The 20,052-nt window shown below is 35.6% G+C and overlaps 3 protein-coding genes across 3 annotated transcripts in view; 1 reads left to right on the top strand and 2 right to left on the bottom strand.

Annotated features, from left to right (window-relative positions):
- LOC103514952 (sodium channel protein 60E-like) overlaps window positions 1–2,180 on the top strand; it is a gene marked incomplete at its 5' end in the record, with an annotated part of 43,301 nt that extends 41,121 nt beyond the window's left edge. Inside the window, 1 exon segment of the mRNA XM_026827788.1 lies at window positions 2,122–2,180. Within this exon segment, the coding sequence (XP_026683589.1) occupies window positions 2,122–2,180 (59 nt within the window).
- Window positions 2,181–2,185: 5 nt separating this feature from the next.
- Window positions 2,186–4,267, bottom strand: LOC103514951 (brain-specific homeobox protein homolog). Its single transcript, XM_008479868.1, has 5 exons — window positions 4,229–4,267; window positions 3,970–4,108; window positions 3,723–3,839; window positions 2,772–2,965; window positions 2,186–2,206 (listed from the first exon to the last, which is right to left on the bottom strand). Exons 1-5 carry the CDS (start codon window positions 4,265–4,267, stop codon window positions 2,186–2,188), a joined length of 510 nt encoding a protein of 169 aa, XP_008478090.1.
- Window positions 4,268–10,626: 6,359 nt separating this feature from the next.
- LOC103514950 (brain-specific homeobox protein homolog) lies at window positions 10,627–14,434 on the bottom strand. Its single transcript, XM_008479867.3, has 5 exons — window positions 14,144–14,434; window positions 13,600–13,738; window positions 12,871–13,064; window positions 12,030–12,126; window positions 10,627–10,898 (listed from the first exon to the last, which is right to left on the bottom strand). Exons 1-5 carry the CDS (start codon window positions 14,372–14,374, stop codon window positions 10,723–10,725), a joined length of 837 nt encoding a protein of 278 aa, XP_008478089.1. The 5' UTR covers window positions 14,375–14,434; the 3' UTR covers window positions 10,627–10,722.
- Window positions 14,435–20,052: the final 5,618 nt, after the last annotated feature.

Here is a 20,052-nt window from a genome sequence, read left to right as displayed (position 1 = left end):
GTAAAAAAGATAAATGTTTTTCTTTACAGCTAATTCTACTTCCACAAGGGTCTGTTTTACTAGAAAATATAAACTTTAAAATTGAACAACATGCTAACAAGTGAACTGAAATGGAAAAGCTTGGGCAGGCTAATGGAGGGTAATTCTGAATCATTAATGAATAATGACTTAATAGGATATTCCACTAAAGGGATTGGAATTTCCTATTAAGTTTTAATTTCCGAGTGTCGAAAAACTCAAACTGAAAGGTAGAATCTTGAATTGCGCAGCTAAGGTCGTTCCTAATACCAATTTACTAGGCAGATAATGACTTATATCTTTCGAACGTAGGCTCACAATAACATAATTTAGTATTACAAATTCCCAAACTTTTTCAAGTCAGATTATTTTTATAAAAAAGAAAGGGGGAAAATTAATGTATTGCAAAATTTACATTAAAAAAAAAAAAAAAAAAAAAAACATTCAAAAGCTTCAGTCAAAGCACAGTAATTTTACACATGTACAAAAATATTTTATTTATTTAGGTAGATATCGATTTTTATTATGTTGGACATTATTACCTAAATCTAATTATTTATTTAGAAATTCTCTCAATCAACTTTCATGAATTTTATTGAATCAAGGAATTAATTTCTATTGAATCCCAAATTTTCTACCAGTCTAAATTATTTTTCATTTTACCTGTTCTTTAGTTTGGTTTGGTTCAAATTTTTAAACTGAAAATTAGACACCTTACTAACTCTTGGATAACTTTTTATATCTACCTATTTTTTGGATTTAGTTTTCAATTGTCTTTTTCAAAATTTTGTTCTCTTGCTTAAACTTTTTAGGTGTTAGGAGTTGTACACTTGGCAACATAGCGTTGAAATTAATCTTGTGTCCGTTTTAATCATTTTAATCTTGTGTCAGGCCTTTCTAAGAAAGAAAAAAAAATGGAGAGCTATGGTGGATTGTGGATTTCACCAATAACTTAATGGGAGAATTTTTAATGATCCAAAAAGGAGTTCTTAATGATCCAAAAAGAGGAGTTTTTAAAAACTTCTTTTTTGATTATTAAATAGGTAACTAGTCCTAGTTAGATCATTAAAAATTCTTCCATTGGGTGAAATCCAACATTAATCTTGTGTCAGACCTTTTTAAAAGAAAGAAAAAAAAAAAAAAAACAACTTGGACCTTGGATTTTAATGTTGGCGAGTGTAAAAAAAAAAAAAAAAAAAAAAAAACAACAACTTGGAGCTTGGATTTTATTAGGTAGTGAATACAAAAGAGCTAAAAGTTTTATTGCGTTTGAACATTGAATTTGATAAAACGTAATCTATCTCATGACAATCTCACAAACCGTGTTAAAATGTAGAACTTAGTCATAGTAAATTTAATGTTCTATCCTTTTTGTCTTACTTTGATTTGATTATTTCATTTATTTGTTCTAAAATCTAAAGATTAAATATTGTAAATTGTTATTGACTCTAGACCCAAACATTAGTTTTTTCAATCTCTTCTTTTCTTCTAATATTTTCTTCTTTTATCCTCTCCTATTTTCTCTATCCTCTTTCTTCCGTTTTCTTTCTCCAAAATGCTTCATTCCTCCTTCTGCCTTTCTCTTTCTTATTTCTTTTAAATTTGTCTTCTTCCATTTCTCCTCCTCCTTCTCCTCTTTCTTCCCTTTTTAAATCTTTCTGATAGAAAGCTTCCGCGCATGCGTACTATTTTCTCTATCCTCTTTCTTCCGTTTTCTTTCTCCAAAATGCTTCATTCCTCCTTCTGCCTTTCTCTTTCTTATTTCTTTTAAATCTGTCTTCTTCCATTTCTCCTCCTCCTCCTCCTTCTCCTCTTTCTTCCCTTTTTAAATCTTTCTTCTTGCATTCATAGGGTACCTAAAATTTAAGGTTGTATTTTTTCCAACAAAGAATCAAGGAATTAATTTCTATTGAATCCCAAATTTTCTACCAGTCTAAATTATTTTTCATTTTACCTGTTCTTTAGTTTGGTTTGGTTCAGATTTTTAAACTGAAAGTTAGACACCTTACTAATTCTCGGATAACTTTTTATATCTACCTATTTTTTGGATTTAGTTTTCAATTGTCTATTTCAAAATTTTGTTCTCTTGCTTAAACTTTTTAGGTGTTAGGAGTTGTACACTTGGCAACATAGCGATGAAATTAATCTTGTGTCCGTTTTAATCATTTTAATCTTGTGTCAGGACTTTCTAAGAAAGAAAAAAAAATGGAGAGCTATGGTGGATCTCACCAATAACTTAATGGGAGAATTTTTAATGATCCAAAAAGGAGTTCTTAATGATCCAAAAAAGAGGAGTTTTTAAAAAATTCTTTTTTGATTATTAATAGGTAACTACTCCTATTTAGATCATTAAAAATTTTTCCGTCTTCCTTCTCTCTTCGATTTTCGGGACGATAAGACCATAGTAGTTACAGTTCCCTCTGTCAAACCTCTTTAAAAAAAGGGGGGGGGGAGATGTTTGAATATGTACCTACATGTTGGGTAAACACCATGGAATACCTTTGCTTTGGCAGCCAGGGTGTTGAAGTTGAAAATGCATATCTCCTTGACGGAACTAGATTTAAGTGCCTAGTTCAAAAGGAAAATAGAAATGACTCTTAACAAGTTAAACTAGATGACGTAGAAGAGCTTTGTATTTGTACACAAAATATTCAAAGTTTTTCACATCCAAGATGGCGTCTTCTCAACCCGAATTTTTCTAGGGTTAAAAAGTTTGAGCTCAACTTCCACAGAAGAAAAATTCGACCACTCACCTGTGTCTCAGACAATTGAAGCGCTGTTGCCAGCTCGACCCGTTCCGGGGTACTCAGGTATCGCTGGGCCTCAAACCTCTTCTCTAGGCCCGTCAGTTGATGGTCGGAAAACACGGTACGGGCCTTACGTCGGCGACAGTGCTTACTGCCGAGCTCGTGGGGGGAGGTGGAAAACAGGCTGCCGAACGGAAGACCTGGGGGAGTGAATGGGTTAAACTAATCTGTGTGAATACCGGCAGGCAAAATATTCATAGGAGAAAAAAACCTTGCTCAATAAAGTACCTACATGAAGATTATAACTTGAGGACAGCGTTTTGACAGCCTATAGGTAGTTAGCTAATCTTCTGGGGGAGTGAATGGGTTAAACTAATCTGTGTGAATACCGGCAGGCAAAATATTCATAGGAGAAAAAAACCTTGCTCAATAAAGTACAAGAAGATTATAACTTGAGGACAGCGTTTTGACAGCCTATAGGTAGTTAGCTAATCTCTATCCCATATTACCTTCCCCATTGAACACAGTAGTGTCTCTGCCTTGTAAGCGCTAGGTCGCTGATTCGAATAGCGCCTGGGGCGGGATTTAAAAAATCTGGTGTGAACATCACATGACTTCCCTTAAAAATTTGTACTCGTTTTTCGATTGCAAATATTTCAACGGGTTACTTTCTGGTGTTCTCGTGTTGACCCAGCACGTATAAATGGGAAGTATTGTGTCTCTTCTCGCCCATCTTACATTTACAATATCTCTAACCGTTTAGTCAGTATAGCTGAAAACCGCCAAAAAGCGGTCGAAACCCGCCAAAAAGCGGTCAAAATACCCCCCAACCACAGCACCTATTTTAATCAAACGTTTTGTGTTGCATCCTCGTCACATTTATGAACTACATACCAAATTTCAAGTCTTTAGCTTATACCGTTCCCGAGATATTGTTAAATTACACCGAAAACTTACCTTGTGGTGTTATGTAGAAGGAGTCAGATTTGTGCAGATAAGGACTAGGGTAAGATAGATAAGCGGCCATGGCGGCTGACGGTAACAGAGGATAACATTCTGCTGCCCGGGATAACGCTCTGGAAACCGGCAGGGAGAGCTGGAACAATTGAACGAAGTAGGTAAATAAGGTTCAAGTTTTTTCCCCTTGGGGCGCTTGAACACTACGGAGAGTATGTTGAATTGAGTAGCGACCAGTAAAACTTACCTTGTGGTGTTATGTAGAAGGAGTCAGATTTGTGCAGATAAGGACTAGGGTAAGATAGATAAGCGGCCATGGCGGCTGATGGTAACAGAGGATAACATTCTGCGGCCCGGGATAACGCTCTGGATACTGGCAGGGAGAGCTGGAACAAGTGAACGAAGTAAGTAGGTTCAAGTTTTTTTTAAGGTTCAAGTTTTTTTTGAACGAAGTAAATAAGGTTCAAGTTTTTTCCCCTTGGGGCGCTTGAACACTACGGAGTTACGGAGAGTATGTTGACTCGAGTAGCGACCAGCGGCGGCATTGCCAGAGTTAAAAGATTGATGATGCGAGTAGAATAGAATAGAATATACCTTGTTTATCCTGCCCAAATAAGACTGAAAAGTCCCTTTACCCCAGCAGTCTAAACAAGGTCTCGTATATTTGATGGGTTAAAGAGTAATACAGTCGAACCTGGATAAACGAGAACCCAAGGGACTAGGTCATTTTTCTTGTTTATATGAGCGTGGGACTTAGCAAAAAAAGGGGCCATTTTCTCGTTTATAGAGGTTTCGGGTGCAACTCGGGCATAAGTGGGAACACTCCCATTTAAATTAGGTAAATGACCTATACCTACAGGACATTCGGGAAAAAATCGGATGAAACTCACGACAAGTGGGAACGGCCCTTACCTCAAGATCCGTTTAGATTTGTGTGAAATCCTCTCATATTGAGGTATTACACATTTAGAACTTATTTGGAATATCATGATGGAAGACTCAGTAACTTTGTGAAGTTCCATAACAATAGATGTAAAAGAAATAACTTATACTCTTCACTGGGTGAAGAGTATAAGTTATTTCTTTGGGTGAAGAGTATAAGTTATTTCAACCCAGTGAAGAGAATAAGTTATTTCTTTTACATCTATTATTTGGAATATTACTAGATTCCTGCCAAATTTCAGTTTTCGAGGTGTTTTGATTCTGGATGGTAGGGCGATCAGTGTGTGAATGAAGTATAAAGTCGATCGATGAGATTAATCTATGTTATCGAAGGAGTGTGGAGGGTTCAGTTGACGTTGATCGACGGCCGATCGACCATGTGTGGACAAAGCCTAAGAGGTATTTTTAGTTTTTACCGTCTGAGCAGTGATAATAATAATATATTGAAGTTTATTTTATATCACATTAACAATAAAATGTTCTTTTGGAATAAATCCCTTTAAGTACTAGAGTACTTTACTTTTTGATGTGATTATGTTAGATGGAGGAAAGGGTCCCTTTTGTGGGATTAAACTTGGAAAACATCCGAAAGATTTCCTTTCGTTTGTTCATTTAAAATATTTAAATGATTTAAGAGTACAATAATAGGTAATATTCTTATTGAAATAGATAGGTTAAAATAATTTTTCATTAGTCTCAATTTTTCACTCCTTTATAAATAGATTCTTTGTAAATACTTAGTACATTAAATTTATACTATTAGACTATTATTGTTTGTATTTATGAATTAGGTAACCTCTCGTTCCCAATTAAGGGAGACGATTCGATTTCAAAAAAAATTGACATTTTAAACCTTCTTAAGATAAGTTTCTTGGAAAAAAAAATCCTTCCGAGGTGTTTTGATTCTGGATGGTAGGGCGATCAGTGTGTGAATGAAGTATAAAGTCGATCGATGAGATTAATCTATGTTATCGAGGCAGTGTGGACGGTTCAGTTGACATTGATCGACGGCCGATCGACCACGTGTGGACAAAGCCTAAGAGGTATTTTTAGTTTTTACCGTCTGAGCAGTGATGTGATTATGTTAGATGGAGTGTCCCTTTTGTGGGGTTAAACTTGGAAAATATCCGAAATATTTCCTTTCGTTTGTTCATTAAATGATTTAAGAGTACAATAATAGGTAAGATTCTTATTGAAATAGATAGGTTAAAATAATTTTTCATTAGTCTCAATTTCTCACTCCTTTATAAATAGATTCTTTGTAAATACTTAGTACATTAAATTTATATTATTAGACTATTATTGTTTGTATTTATGAATTAGGTAACCTCTCGTTCCCAATTAAGGGAGACGATTTCAAAAAATGACATTTTAAACCTTCTTAAGATAAGTTTCTGTTCTTGGAAAAAAAAAGAAAAAAAAAAAATCTCCAGAGACAATACAATTCAAAAAATTGAAATTTTAAACCGGCTTAATAAAAGTTGCTCTTCTTTGTCTGGGCCACAGTTTCAAATTATTGTCAGTCAATTTGGATTTTTAATCCAAACAAACTGTGTCCAGGGAATTACCTGTTCAATTATTTTATTACTAAGAAGAAATAAATATACAGTCAATCCTGGATAAACAAGAACCTAATAGAGAGACAATATTTTCCTCCTTATGGAGCAGGGTTGTCCAACCTTTGCGGGTTTCTTTGTCTGGGCCACAGTTTCAAATTATTGTTAGTCACTTTGGATTTTTAATCCAAACAAACTGTGTCCAGGGAATTACCTGTTCACTTATTTTATTACTAAGAAGAAATAAATATACAGTCAATCCTGGATAAACAAGAACCTAATAGAGAGACAATATTTTCATCCTTATGTAAAATGTAAATGCAATTTCTTTGTGTTACTATGTCACAACTTTGGTGCTCACTGCAGCATTGTAGGATTCCTCCCAATAAGCGTAAAGACTGCATCAAATATTTTTGAAAAAAAAAAAAAAAAAAAAAAAAAACTTGATTATTTGTTTAGGTTTACTTCTACTAAAAGTACAATTTTGAGTAGGTACCACCTATCTGCTATCCAAAACAAGAAATGCTACTTTGGTATGGTTTAGGCTTTCATAAACATTCTTCTCACAAACGGTTGTAAATGTTGTTTGTTAATTTATTTTTGCTTTTTTGCTCGATGTTTTCACCCTTTAAAACATCTTTAAATCATCTTTTAAAGCCTTAAATAAACTTTCAGTCTTTTAACTTTACTCTTGTTGTTATTGAGCCAAAATTTCAGTTAACGGTTTTTCGAGGTGTTGTAAAAGCTCAGCACAAAACTGGCCGAATTGTAAGCTTCTGTATTTCATTTCTGGGACACCCTGTAGATAAAATTAGTTAGACAAATTTATATATAAAAAAAATACTATACAGATTAGATTTTTTTTAAATGTTTTACTACTGTCTTTACTGAGTTTTTTGTTGGATAACAAAGAAAGTTTAAAAGCGTACCAATATTAGTATGCAGATGATTTGTAAATAATAATTCAATATTGCAACATCAAAAGAACAATGTTTTGGATTTTTATTTACAAATTATTTGACAAAATAGAGACACTAAAATAGAGAGACCTTGCATTTCCTCGGAATCTTTACAATAACCTTCTGCGAAGAAACTTTTGCGCATGCGTAAAAGGTTTTACGCATGAACAGTAGGTTCTGCTTATAACCATATAAGTCAAAAGTTTTGCGCATGATCAGAAGCTACTGCGCATGATAGAAAGCTTCCGCGCATGCGTGTAAAGTTCTGAACATGCGCAGAAACCAAATTCTATTTTTATTAGGGGATTTATAAATTGGAAAGTGCAAAGTCTCACCAACATTTCAATTGTTCTAATTCCACATAGGGTACCTCTTTTTTTTATCTTTTAACTTTTAGTCATGATATAATTCTAGTCAATAGGTATTTTCTCTAATGTGTTTAGATGAATTGGTTGGAAATGGGGTTGTACCTACTTACCAATGGAAATCACAGTATTTAAAAGCTCTTTGAAATCTCAGGAAAAAGGAAAAGAAAATTTAAAGAAAAATTAAAAAGTTAGCAACTTTGAATGTTGGGTGGATTGGAAATTTTAACACATCACATTCCTTCAGACACACTCCATTTGTCAAGCGTCTAGATTTACCTTGCACTTGGATCAAATTATTAAAAAAAAAAAAAATGTTTAAGAACAAATACCTAGGTAAATATATTATTTATATATTACAATTTGATTTATATTGGAAAGAAGTACTAATTTAATTTTATTTATTTATTTACACGCTAAGCAACAAGGCCATGTGTGTAATTTAAATTTATTGAAGAACTCTGTCATGAAATCATTACTGAAGAAATTTTTATCTTAGAAAGTTAACCCATGAGAGCCGAGGTCTAAATTAAAGTCACACCTCACACCAAACTTGAGCAAACTCTTCTCTCTTTTTCGCTAGTACCTCAGTTGCTCCACGTCAGAGTGCATCGGGGATTAGTCTATTAGTTAGAAAACCAAATTTCCTACTGTTTTCACTAGTATTTGACACATTTACTCAGTACCGGTCCGGATTTAGAAGCAGTTCATTTTCAGCAAGATCCAACGAAGAAGAAAGAAGTTCGGCTCTTATGGGTTAATTTACTTCCCCCCCCGTTCCATTTCCAACCAATAACACATCAGGAAACGGTCAAATCAATTAATAATTTACTATTCAAAGAACTCTGTCATGAAATCATTACTGAAGAAATTTTTATCTTAGAAAGTTAACCCATGAGAGCCGAGGTCTAAATTAAAGTCACACCAATCTTGAGCAAACTCTTCTCTCTTTTTCGCTAGAACCTCAGTCGCTCCACGTCAGAGTGCATCGGGGATTAGTCTATTAGTTAGAAAACCAAATTTCCTACCATTTTCACTATTATTTGACACATTTACTCAGTATCGGTCCGGACCTGTTGTTTTTCTACTTTATCTTCACTCTCTACTACCACCTATTAATTTACATTTACCTTTATTTTTCTAGTTAAGCAAGGTCTTCTTACTGAATTGTTAGTTGTATGTGTTATTTTTTAACCCATCAAATATACGAGACCTTGTTTAGACTGCTGGGGTAAAGGGACTTTTCAGTCCTATTCGGGCAGGATAAACAAGGTATATTCTATTCTATTTAGAAGCAGTTCATTTTCAGCAAGATCCAACGAAGAAGAAAAAAGTTCGGCTCTTATGGGTTAATTTACTTCCCCCCCCCCTTCCATTTCCAACCAATAACACATCAGGAAACGGTCAAATCAATTAATAATTTACTATTCAAAGTTACAAATACGTGTACATAGACAAAAGGGTTTAATTTTATTTTAAGAGAAATAAATAAAGAAGAACCCCTCTTTTTTGGTCTTTATAAATCTTTATTGTTAGAAAATTAAATAATAAGTGCGTTTTTATTTTCTAAAGGACTTTTCTAAAAGCATGAAGTGGTAAGAACATTTGTCACAAGATTTTTTTCAAAAGGACGTTATAATGGCGATTTGGATGTTTGACTGTGGATTTCACCAATGACTTAATGAGAGATTTCACTAATGGGAGAATTTTTAACAATCCAAATAGGAGTTTTTAATGTTTTAATGGTCCAAACAGGAGTATTTAAAAACTCCTCCTTTTTGGATCATTAAAAAATCCTTTTGTTTATTAAAAACTCCTTTTGGATTATTGAAAAATCTTCCATTAGTGAAAGCTCTCATTAAGTCATTGGTGAAACCCACCATGAAACAATTGAAGGGCTTAATTATAACGAAAATTTGGCACAATTCAAATGGGTACCTATTGCACAGACCTACCTAGATGAAGAATAAATAAATGAACAATATATTTTTATTTAGGTATTTCTAATGAGGGGATTTAACGTCATTGTATAAGTTATAAGGCTTAAAAAAAAAAGTTTGATAGAGACTATTCAAGGTTACAAATACGTGTACATAGACAAAAGGGTTTAATTTTATTTTAAGAGAAATAAATAAAGAAGAACCCCTCTTTTTTGGTCTTTATAAATCTTTATTGTTAGAAAATTAAATAATAAGTGCGTTTTTATTTTCTAAAGGACTTTTCTAAAAGCATGAAGTGGTAAGAACATTTGTCACAAGATTTTTTTCAAAAGGACGTTATAATGGCGATTTGGATGTTTGACTGTGGATTTCACCAATGACTTAATGAGAGATTTCACTAATGGGAGAATTTTTAACCATCCAAATAGGAGTTTTTAATGTTTTAATGGTCCAAACAGGAGTATTTAAAAACTCCTCCTTTTTGGATCATTAAAAAATCCTTTTGTTTATTAAAAACTCCTTTTGGATTATTGAAAAATCTTCCATTAGTGAAAGCTCTCATTAAGTCATTGGTGAAACCCACCATGAAACAATTGAAGGGCTTAATTATAACGAAAATTTGGCACAATTCAAATGGGTACCTATTGCACAGACCTACCTAGATGAAGAATAAATAAATGAACAATATATTTTTATTTATTTCTCATGAGGGGATTTAACATCATTGTATAAGTTATAAGGCTTTTAAAAAAAAAAGTTTGATAGAAGGAACTGTAACTGCCAAGGTCTTATCATCCCGAAAGCGAAGAGAGAAAGAAGACAGCATAGGAGAAAGCCAGCTGTTCCAAGAACGAACCTTATCTGTTTGGGATAAAATACACTTATGGCGGGAATCAACCCGACGACCTAGCTCTTACAATACAGACGCGCTACACTACTCCAAAGCTAACTAGGCTGGATAGATTTTACTTCATTACCTTTTTATTTTTATTCATTTTTTTTTTTTTTTCAATCCCCCTCTGGGTTTTTTTCCTAATTTTTTTCTTTTTTTTTTTTTTTCCTTTTTTTTTTTTTTTTTTTTTTTTTTTTTTTTTTTTCATTTGAAATATCAATGCATTGCTTTTAAAATTCTGTCTCCTCCTCATTCATTATTTAACTTCATTATAAAAAGTCAAAACTGAAAATTCGAAACAGTTTTAATTTTAACCCTTCGAGGCTCAAGGTCCCATTTTAAGCATTCACCCTTTCGATTCTCCAACGATATCGATGATCTCGCTATCACTGCACGATTCGTCTGAACTCGTGTCGGGATCGTGACCACTTCGTAAAACCTCGTGAAGGGCCGAGAGTTGCCGATGGTGATTGTGAAGAGCGGGGGAGGGGTGACTGGAAGAGGAGAAGTCCATGGGCCGATCTGCGGATTAAAATAATAAAAATCTGGTGTGAACATCACACCACTTTCCTTATCCTATTGAATGATGCTTATTTGGGTGTTCTTCTACCCTATTAAAAATAAAATTTTAAAAATATAAAATTAATTTTTTAAATATTTTAAAATTGATTAAAAGGAAATTTTTATATTTTGAATTCGTTTCATCAAGTGTAACTTTTTTTAAATTTCTTTCGTTTCGCACATTGCATATTTATTGAAAAGTACGGCGCTCGTAGGAATTGAGAGTTCACAAAATATTAGGTACCTAGTCTCAAAAAGTATAAAAAATCAGAATGAAAACAATCGTTCTTGATCCAATTTTATAACTAATAGTACCTACCTACTTAAAAATTAAAGTAATAATGAATAAATACAAAAAAATATATATGTATATCCTACTATAGGTTTTAGTAGTGCATTGATTAATCTTTATTTCCAAAGAGAAATCGATCCAGATTCTATAGTTGAAAAAAAAAAAAAAAAAAAAACGGTCGAAAACCGCCAAAGAGCGGTCAAAATAATGCCAACCGCAGCACCTATCTCAACCAAACGTTACATCCTTGTCACATTTGTGAACTAAATACCAAATTTCAATTCTCTAGCTCATACCATTCCCGAAATATTGTTAAAATAAACCGAAAACCGCCAAAAAGCGGTGAAATGCCGCCAAGCGTTGCACCGGTCTTAACCAAAAGTTTTGTGTCGCATCCTTGTCACATTTGACAGCTGCAGACCAAATTTCAAGTCTCTAGCTCTTACCGTTCTCGAGATATTTTGTTTACAGACAGACACTTAGGTACACGGACCAATGGCTGAAACTTTGGATTTAGGCTCTTTAAACGTGTTTTGGCACTAAAAATTGACCATCGAAAGTTTGACCCGATTACATTACTTTCCTTCCTATAGGATAAGGAAAGTAAAAAGAAACCCCATTTGAAACGCACAATTAACCAGCAAGGATACAGTCCGTCTCAGCGACGGATAAGCGTGCGGTCGTGCATTTGATCCGATGGAAAGTAATATGGAACCAGCAAGACGTAAGGTGACGGAACGTATCCTTGACAGATAAGTGTGTGTGAACCTTTAAAAAGGAAGAATTAGGGAGTTACCCACCTGAAGATATTGTCTTGGCGGGTTTCATCTTATCATCTCCCATCCTTCGTAGCTGTTTCTTGTGTTTCATTCGACGATTCTGAAACCACGTCTTCACCTGAAAATGAAACAGGCATTTCGTATTTTCCTTTTGAAAGTTCAAAGTTTATTTTCCTTTTCGATTATCGTAAAAAATAGAACCTGAGTTTTTAGTCTCTGGGCGTAATAGTGTTACCACACTGGCAGCAACGGGACGCTCATGTATTTAAATGGTTTTCTGAAAGAGGGGCCTCTGAAAGAAGTGAAATTTTGGTGTTTGTGCGATTAAAAATTTCCAATAATAAAATTAAATGCATGTGTACAAAGTCTGTCTCTCATTTAAGGGAGATGTTTGGGTTCGATTCCCGCCCGGGGCGGATTTTATCCTCATGGGATAGTGTTCGTTCTCGGACCGGCTGGCTTTCTCCTATCCTGTCTTCCTTCTCTCTTCGATTTTCGGGACGATAAGACCATAGTAGTTACAGTTCCCTCTGTCAAACCTCTTTAAAAAAAGGGGGGGGGAGATGTTTGAATATGTACCTACATGTTGGGTAAACACCATGGAATACCTTTGCTTTGGCAGCCAGGGTGTTGAAGTTGAAAATGCATATCTCCTTGACGGAACTAGATTTAAGTGCCTAGTTCAAAAGGAAAATAGAAATGACTCTTAACAAGTTAAACTAGATGACGTAGAAGAGCTTTGTATTTGTACACAAAATATTCAAAGTTTTTCACATCCAAGATGGCGTCTTCTCAACCCGAATTTTTCTAGGGTTAAAAAGTTTGAGCTCAACTTCCACAGAAGAAAAATTCGACCACTCACCTGTGTCTCAGACAATTGAAGCGCTGTTGCCAGCTCGACCCGTTCCGGGGTACTCAGGTATCGCTGGGCCTCAAACCTCTTCTCTAGGCCCGTCAGTTGATGGTCGGAAAACACGGTACGGGCCTTACGTCGGCGACAGTGCTTACTGCCGAGCTCGTGGGGGGAGGTGGAAAACAGGCTGCCGAACGGAAGACCTGGGGGAGTGAATGGGTTAAACTAATCTGTGTGAATACCGGCAGGCAAAATATTCATAGGAGAAAAAAACCTTGCTCAATAAAGTACCTACATGAAGATTATAACTTGAGGACAGCGTTTTGACAGCCTATAGGTAGTTAGCTAATCTTTATCCCATATTACCTTCCCCATTGAACACAGTAGTGTCTCTGCCTTGTAAGCGCTAGGTCGCTGATTCGAATAGCGCCTGGGGCGGAATTTAAAAAATCTGGTGTGAACATCACATGACTTCCCTTATCCTATTGAATGGTGCTTATTTGGGTGTTCTGTTGTAACATTTACAATATCTCTAACCGTTTAGTCAGTATAGCTGAAAACCGCCAAAAAGCGGTCGAAACCCGCCAAAAAGCGGTCAAAATACCCCCCAACCACAGCACCTATTTTAATCAAACGTTTTGTGTTGCATCCTCGTCACATTTATGAACTACATACCAAATTTCAAGTCTTTAGCTTATACCGTTCCCGAGATATTGTTAAATTACACCGAAAACTTACCTTGTGGTGTTATGTAGAAGGAGTCAGATTTGTGCAGATAAGGACTAGGGTAAGATAGATAAGCGGCCATGGCGGCTGACGGTAACAGAGGATAACATTCTGCTGCCCGGGATAACGCTCTGGAAACCGGCAGGGAGAGCTGGAACAATTGAACGAAGTAGGTAAATAAGGTTCAAGTTTTTTCCCCTTGGGGCGCTTGAACACTACGGAGAGTATGTTGAATTGAGTAGCGACCAGTGGCGGCATTGCCAGAGTTAAAAGATTGATGATGCGAGTAGAATAGAATAGAATATACCTTGTTTATCCTGCCCAAATAAGACTGAAAAGTCCCTTTACCCCAGCAGTCTAAACAACGTCTTGTGTATTTGATGGGTTAAAGAATAATACATACAACTAACACCTTGCTTAACTAGAAAAAAAAGTAGATGAGAATCAATAGTAAAGAAGGCACTAAACTATTCTGCCATACCCAAAAAAGTTGTAAAGAAGCTCTCTTAATAATAATAATATAAAAAATAATAATAAAATAAAAGAAAAATCTTACCTGTGCCGCTCGATCAGTCTCAAGTTGCTGTCTGACGCCCGACACGCCCCCAGCGGATTTACTCCGAAACAAAATATCCTCGATGAGAAACGAAGACCTATGATTGGCTGAACCCGTCAACCGGTCCAGTCTGGCAACACTGTCCAGTCTATTCGGTTCTAACCGGTTCAATCTGGCAACGTCTAATCGAGAATCTATTCGATCTAACCTCGTATTTGCAACACTGTCCATTCTAGGATTATTTTCCAACCTGTCTATCCTCGATCCGGCAACACTGTCCAGTCTATTCTCTATTCGACTGTCGGGCCGACGTCTTCCTTCTCTCTTCGATTTCGGGACGATAAGACCATAGCAGTTACAGTTCCCTCTGTCAAACCTCTTAAAAAAAATAATAATAAAAAAAAAAGTTACTGAGGCATCCATCCAGAAATTAGAGCTGTGATTGGTGTTATTATAGGGTTATGTTGAACACAAAAAGGAGCTTTCTTTTTCACTGTCATAGCTTCCGAATAAGTACCGAAAATTTTGGTGATTGTATTGAAAATTTTCGGAAAATATGATGGAATAACAGAAAAAAGAACGTTGTAATATTGTAAAAATAAGAACTCTTATTTATTTTATCCAATGCATTACAGGTATACGGGACACAATTGGTAGTAAGCCCGGGTCCCAATTGGTAGTCTACTACCTTAAGAAAAAAGGTCGTGGGACCGAATTGGCGTTCTTCCAATTAAAAAGAGTAGGATCATTGTTTGGTAGAGGTTTAACTTTTATATTAAAAGGTATTATCTATTACTTATGGGGGAAAAAAATCTAGACAATCAGGCTGAAATATTTTTTACAACAGAGAGAAAAAATGGGTAAGAGGGACTTCCTGCTTGTAGTATCCAGGATTCTTTTTCTCATAAAGCCAAGGATGTTGCGGGCTAAGCTAAGTACAGAGGAAGGTTTAGCTAACAGAAGGGTAGGCGGGGTGCACTCAGTGCAATATAAGCGGGTTGGGGGTGCACTCCGACACGTGTGGTGTAATGAGGCGACTAAATGCTTCTATTGTTATGCCACTTGACATGCCAGAGACTACTGACATGCCAGTATGCCGAGGTCTGTTGACATCTTAAGACATGACATGACATTGGGGGGGATGGGTTGGAGACTTCAGCCCACATAATTATGCGCGGGATTTTACTATTATTATTTACCAAGCAATCGAATACAAGAAAATGTTACAGGAAATAGAGGAAAGGGACGACTAGTAAAAATTGAAAGTAAAAATTGAGCAAAAAGTCATGATTTCTTCTAACATACTTAATAATGAGGATTTAATAAACATCATAATCTCAGTTGAAATCTCCAGAGAACACGTTCAATTTAGTTCAATTAAAATAACAAAGCTGACATTTAAGTTTTTCCCTTGTGACTGCTAAATACAAAACTAACTAAAGCACCAGGAAACCCTTAGCCAAAGTTGGACCCTCTTACCTCTCAACCGCCAGTGTATGGCGACCCTCCTACCTCTCAACCGTCAGTTTATGGCGACCCTCCTACCTCTCAACCGCCAGTGTATGGCGATCCTCCTACCTCTCAACCGTCAGTTTTGGCGACCCTCCTACCTCTCAACCGCCAGTCTATGGCGGCTCTCCTACCTCTCAACCGTCTGTTTATGGCGTCTCTCCTACCCTACCACCACCAGTTTATGGTGGTCCTCTTACCTCTCAACCACCTGTTATTGGTAGAACTCTCACTTACCCATTGCCTGTTTATGGTAATTCTCCCACTCCTCAATCCACTCTTGTATATGGCGGTTATTCCACTCCTCAAGTACCTGTCTATTGTATGAGCAATACTCCTACCTCTCAACAGCATGTTTATGCCAGTCTCCCTACTCCTCAGCCTGTACCAGTTTATGCTGAACCTTTTGTTTTCAATTCACCTATCTATGGCGGCCCTCCTGCTTCATACAAATCAAATGACGGCCCTCCTACTACTCAACCGCATCCTGTCTGTAGCGGTCCTTCTAAAGTTCATCAACCTGTGTTGGTGAATCCTCTTACTCCGTCGGTGTCTATTGGTGGCCCTCCCAGAACACAATCTGATCCTGTCAGTAGCCACCCTTCTAGTTCTCCTACTCCTCAAATTATTCTTGAGAAGACTAGTCCTACTACTTCCCTAACTCCTGTTGGCGGTCCTTCCCCGTCTCAACCGAAATCTGTCAATGGCGATCCACTTCCTACCCAATCATCTCTTCCTGGCGGCCCTTCTGTACGTCATGTGGATACCTCTGGCGGCGCTCCCGTTATGATGAGTGGCACAATCTGATCCTGTCAGTAGCCACCCTTCTAGTTCTCCTACTCCTCAAATTATTCTTGAGAAGACTAGTCCTACTACTTCCCTAACTCCTGTTGGCGGTCCTTCCCCGTCTCAACCGAAATCTGTCAATGGCGATCCACTTCCTACCCAATCATCTCTTCCTGGCGGCCCTTCTGTACGTCATATGGATACCTCCGGCGGCGCTCCCGTTATGATGAGTGGCGGCTCTCCTGTCGTTCAGGAACATAAATCAGCACACTGTTCCAACTCTAATCCTATACTAAATCAACAATCCCATCAGTTACAATCTGGATCATATCTAAGTCAGACGTCTCAACCGAAATCTGTCAATGGCGATCCACTTCCTACCCAATCATCTCTTCCTGGCGGCCCTTCTGTACGTCATGTGGATACCTCCGGCGGCGCTCCCGTTATGATGAGTGGTTTTTTAACCATCCAAATAGGAGTTTTTAATGTTTTAATGGTCCAAACAGGAGTATTTAAAAACTCCTCCTTTTTGGATCATTAAAAAAATCCTTTTTTGGTTTATTAAAAACTCCTTTTGGATTATTAAAAAGTCCTTTTTGGACAATTGAAAAATCTTCCATTAGTGAAAGCTCTCATTAAGTCATTGGTGAAACCCACCATTAAACAATTGAAGGGCTTGTCGGGCCGACTTTGGTCGGTTTTAACGCTTCGATCTTTACCGCCATTGTGTGCATCTATTCTTTCAAGATGATCTATTCTGGAATTTGCTAGATTTTCAAGTCTACTACTTGCTAGACCATCAATTCTACTTGTTAGATTTTCTATTCTAGAACTTGATAGCGGTTTTAACGCTTCGATCTTTACCGCCATTGTGTGCATCTATTCTTTCAAGATGATCTATTCTGGAATTTGTTAGATTTTCAAGTCTACTACTTGCTAGACCATCAATTCTACTTGTTAGATTTTCTATTCTAGAACTTGATAAATTTTCTATTCGCCCATTTGTTACATTTTCAAGTCTATTGTTTGTTAGACTGTCTATTCTACTGCTTGTCAGATTTTCAAGCCTTTCTAGTCTAGGATCATATCTGTCTTCGTTAGGCCGGTTATTGTCGTTGTGTTTTAGACTGTTGTTGTTTAACGTGTCGGGTGATAGGGAGTTGGAGTATTTGGCTAATAGTTCCATAATTTTTCTAGTTGTTCTATTCTTTGGTACTCTTTTTTTTCAACTGTCAGTAGATTGATTAATATTGAATATTGACACTCTTTTTATTGTAATTTTGTCTTCTTTTCACATTATTATTATTATTGGTAGATATAGGCACTCTTTTTCGCTGTTTCCTACAGTTGTCTCGGGTAATGAATTTATCACCAAAAAATTATTGCATAATTGGATATAAAAATTATTGTAACACAGATTTAAACAAGAAAAATTTTAAACAAAATTTTCGTTCTCTTTTTGCCAAATTATTCCAAATCAAATGAAAGGTCGTCAAAAAGAAGTCATATAACTTCCAAAAATAGAGGGAAAGAAATACCTAATTGATTCCCCACTGAAAGTTTTCCTGTGCCAGTCGTGTTTTTCTTCGCTCTGTTTCATTTATTGTTTTCAACTGTTTTTTCAAAGAGTTATGTGGTGATTTTTTGCATACTTGTATAATAAGTGATTTTCTATAATTATGTGAAATCAGAACTTCTAAAAGTTATGTAGTTTCCGAGAAACTACGTTTTTTATAGACTCTCATACTTGTATATCTATACATTATTCCATAACTATATAGACAGGGAAATCCGCTAACGTGTCGGGTGATAGGGAGTTGGAGTATTTGGCTAATAGTTCCATAATTTTTCTAGTTGTTCTATTCTTTGGTACTCTTTTTTTTTTCAACTGTTAGTAGATTGATTAATATTGAATATTGACACTCTTTTTATTGTAATTTTGTCTTCTTTTCACATTATTATTATTGGTAGATATAGGCACTCTTTTTTTGCTGTTTCTTAATCTACAGTTGTCTCGGGTACCTACTGAATTTATCACCAAAAAATTATTGCATAATTGGATTTAAAAATTATTGTAACACAGATTTAATTAAGTAATTTTAACAAGAAAAATGTTAAACAATTTTCGTTCTCTTTTTGCCAAATTATTCCAAATCAAATAAAAGGTCGTCAAAAAGAAGTCATATAAGTTCCAAAAATAGAGGGAAAGAAATAATTCAATAATTTATTTCACATTAAAAATAATAAAAATACATATCATGGTTGAAGTCTAAAATTTCATGTAGGTGTCGTACTTGTACAGGAAGATTTTCCAACAGTTTATTAAAAAAAATACCTACCTACCTAAATAAATCAGTGAAATTAAAAACGATTTTTTTCGTCCTTAAAAACAAAAGACGCTTCCTATAGGTAAGCGAAAACTGCTAAAGTTCGATAAAATAACTTGAATAAAACAGTAAAAAAACACAATAATAGTTATTAACTCAACCACAAAAAATAACTTTTAAAAAGACCCAAAGTTGAACAAAGAAATGGTTCAAAAGAAAAGTAATGTGCGTTGCACTATTAATAACAATAAAATATTATTCTGGTGGTTTGAACATTTCCACTAATAAATTTAAAATTACCAATTTGATAGTTCAGTCATCTCTAAAACAGTCCAAAAAATCTAAAAACTTCAAAATAGGTAATGTTTCTCACTAAATCAAAAATTGGTTAACACATCTCCACTTATGTACATTTATTAACAAACATTTCCACTAAAAGTTCGAAAAAAAGATGTAAAAACTGCAAAGTATTTCTCACAGAATCACCAATACCTACTGACAAAAAATATTTTGATAGGCGATCAATAATGTCCAGTCTAAAAAAGAACTGAAAACTTCAAAATTTATCTCACTGAATCAAAAAAGACATCTCAACTTATGTAGGTACCTCTTTATTATTTTGGTAGATTAAACATCTCCACTAAAAGCTCCAAAAGAGAGCTAAAATGTTCAAAATATGTCTCACAGAATCACTAATGACGAAAAAAAAATAAAAAATATTTTAATAGAAGATCAGTAATCTCCAAAAAAGAACTAAAAAGTTCAAAATGTATATCACTGAATCAAACGCTTTTGCAAGACCGAGCAGTAAGCGACAATCTAAAGCAATAATCACTTAACAGCGAGCTTTTTGCCATCAACCTTTTCAAAAAAACATCCCCTTATCTCATCGAGACCTCCTCTTCTTCCTCCTCCTCTTCTCCGATCTATTCTTCCTTTCTTCCACTTTCTTCTCTTCCTCCTCCTCTTTCTCTTCCTCTTTCCCCTTTTCTCACCAACCTCCTCTTCTTCCATTCTTCCTCCTCCTGCTCTCTTCCTCTCTCATCTTTCCTTCCACTTTCTTCTCCTATTCCTCTCTTTTTCCTCTTCCTCTTCCATCCATTCTTCCTCTTTCCCCTTCTCCTCTTTCTCTTTCTTCTCCTCCTCCTCGTCTCTTCGGTAATACAATTGTTGTTGTTGTTGTTGTTGTTGTTGTTGTTGTTGTTGTTGTTGTTGTTGTTGTTGTTGTTGTTGTTGTTTTTGTTTGTTTGTTTGTTTTTTTTTTTATGTATGCTCGGTGCGATTCAC

The sequence above is a fragment of the Diaphorina citri genome, unplaced genomic scaffold, assembly GCF_000475195.1.
Source record: "Diaphorina citri unplaced genomic scaffold, Diaci psyllid genome assembly version 1.1 scaffold1248, whole genome shotgun sequence".
NCBI lineage: Eukaryota > Metazoa > Arthropoda > Insecta > Hemiptera > Psyllidae > Diaphorina > Diaphorina citri.
The sequence above is the reverse complement of the archived record's forward strand: the minus strand, read 5'-3'. Positions and strand labels throughout refer to the sequence as shown.

Bases quoted from the DNA above. Each gene is read 5' to 3' on its own strand.
- LOC103514951 (XM_008479868.1), bottom strand. From the start codon at position 4,267: ATGCCGCCGCTGGTCGCTACTCGAGTCAACATACTCTCC. The intron at 4,109-4,228 runs GTAACTCCGTAG...CACTTGTTCCAG, and splicing joins CTCGAGTCAACATACTCTCC to CTCTCCCTGCCAGTATCCAG. The intron at 3,840-3,969 runs GTAAGTTTTACT...CGGTTTCCAGAG, and splicing joins CTTCTACATAACACCACAAG to CGTTATCCCGGGCAGCAGAA.
- LOC103514950 (XM_008479867.3), bottom strand. From the start codon at position 14,374: ATGGACAGTGTTGCAAATACGAGGTTAGATCGAATAGATTCTCGATTA. The intron at 13,739-14,143 runs GTAAGATTTTTC...CAATTGTTCCAG, and splicing joins AGACTGATCGAGCGGCACAG to CTCTCCCTGCCGGTTTCCAG. The intron at 13,065-13,599 runs GTAAGTTTTCGG...TCACTCCCCCAG, and splicing joins CTTCTACATAACACCACAAG to GTCTTCCGTTCGGCAGCCTG.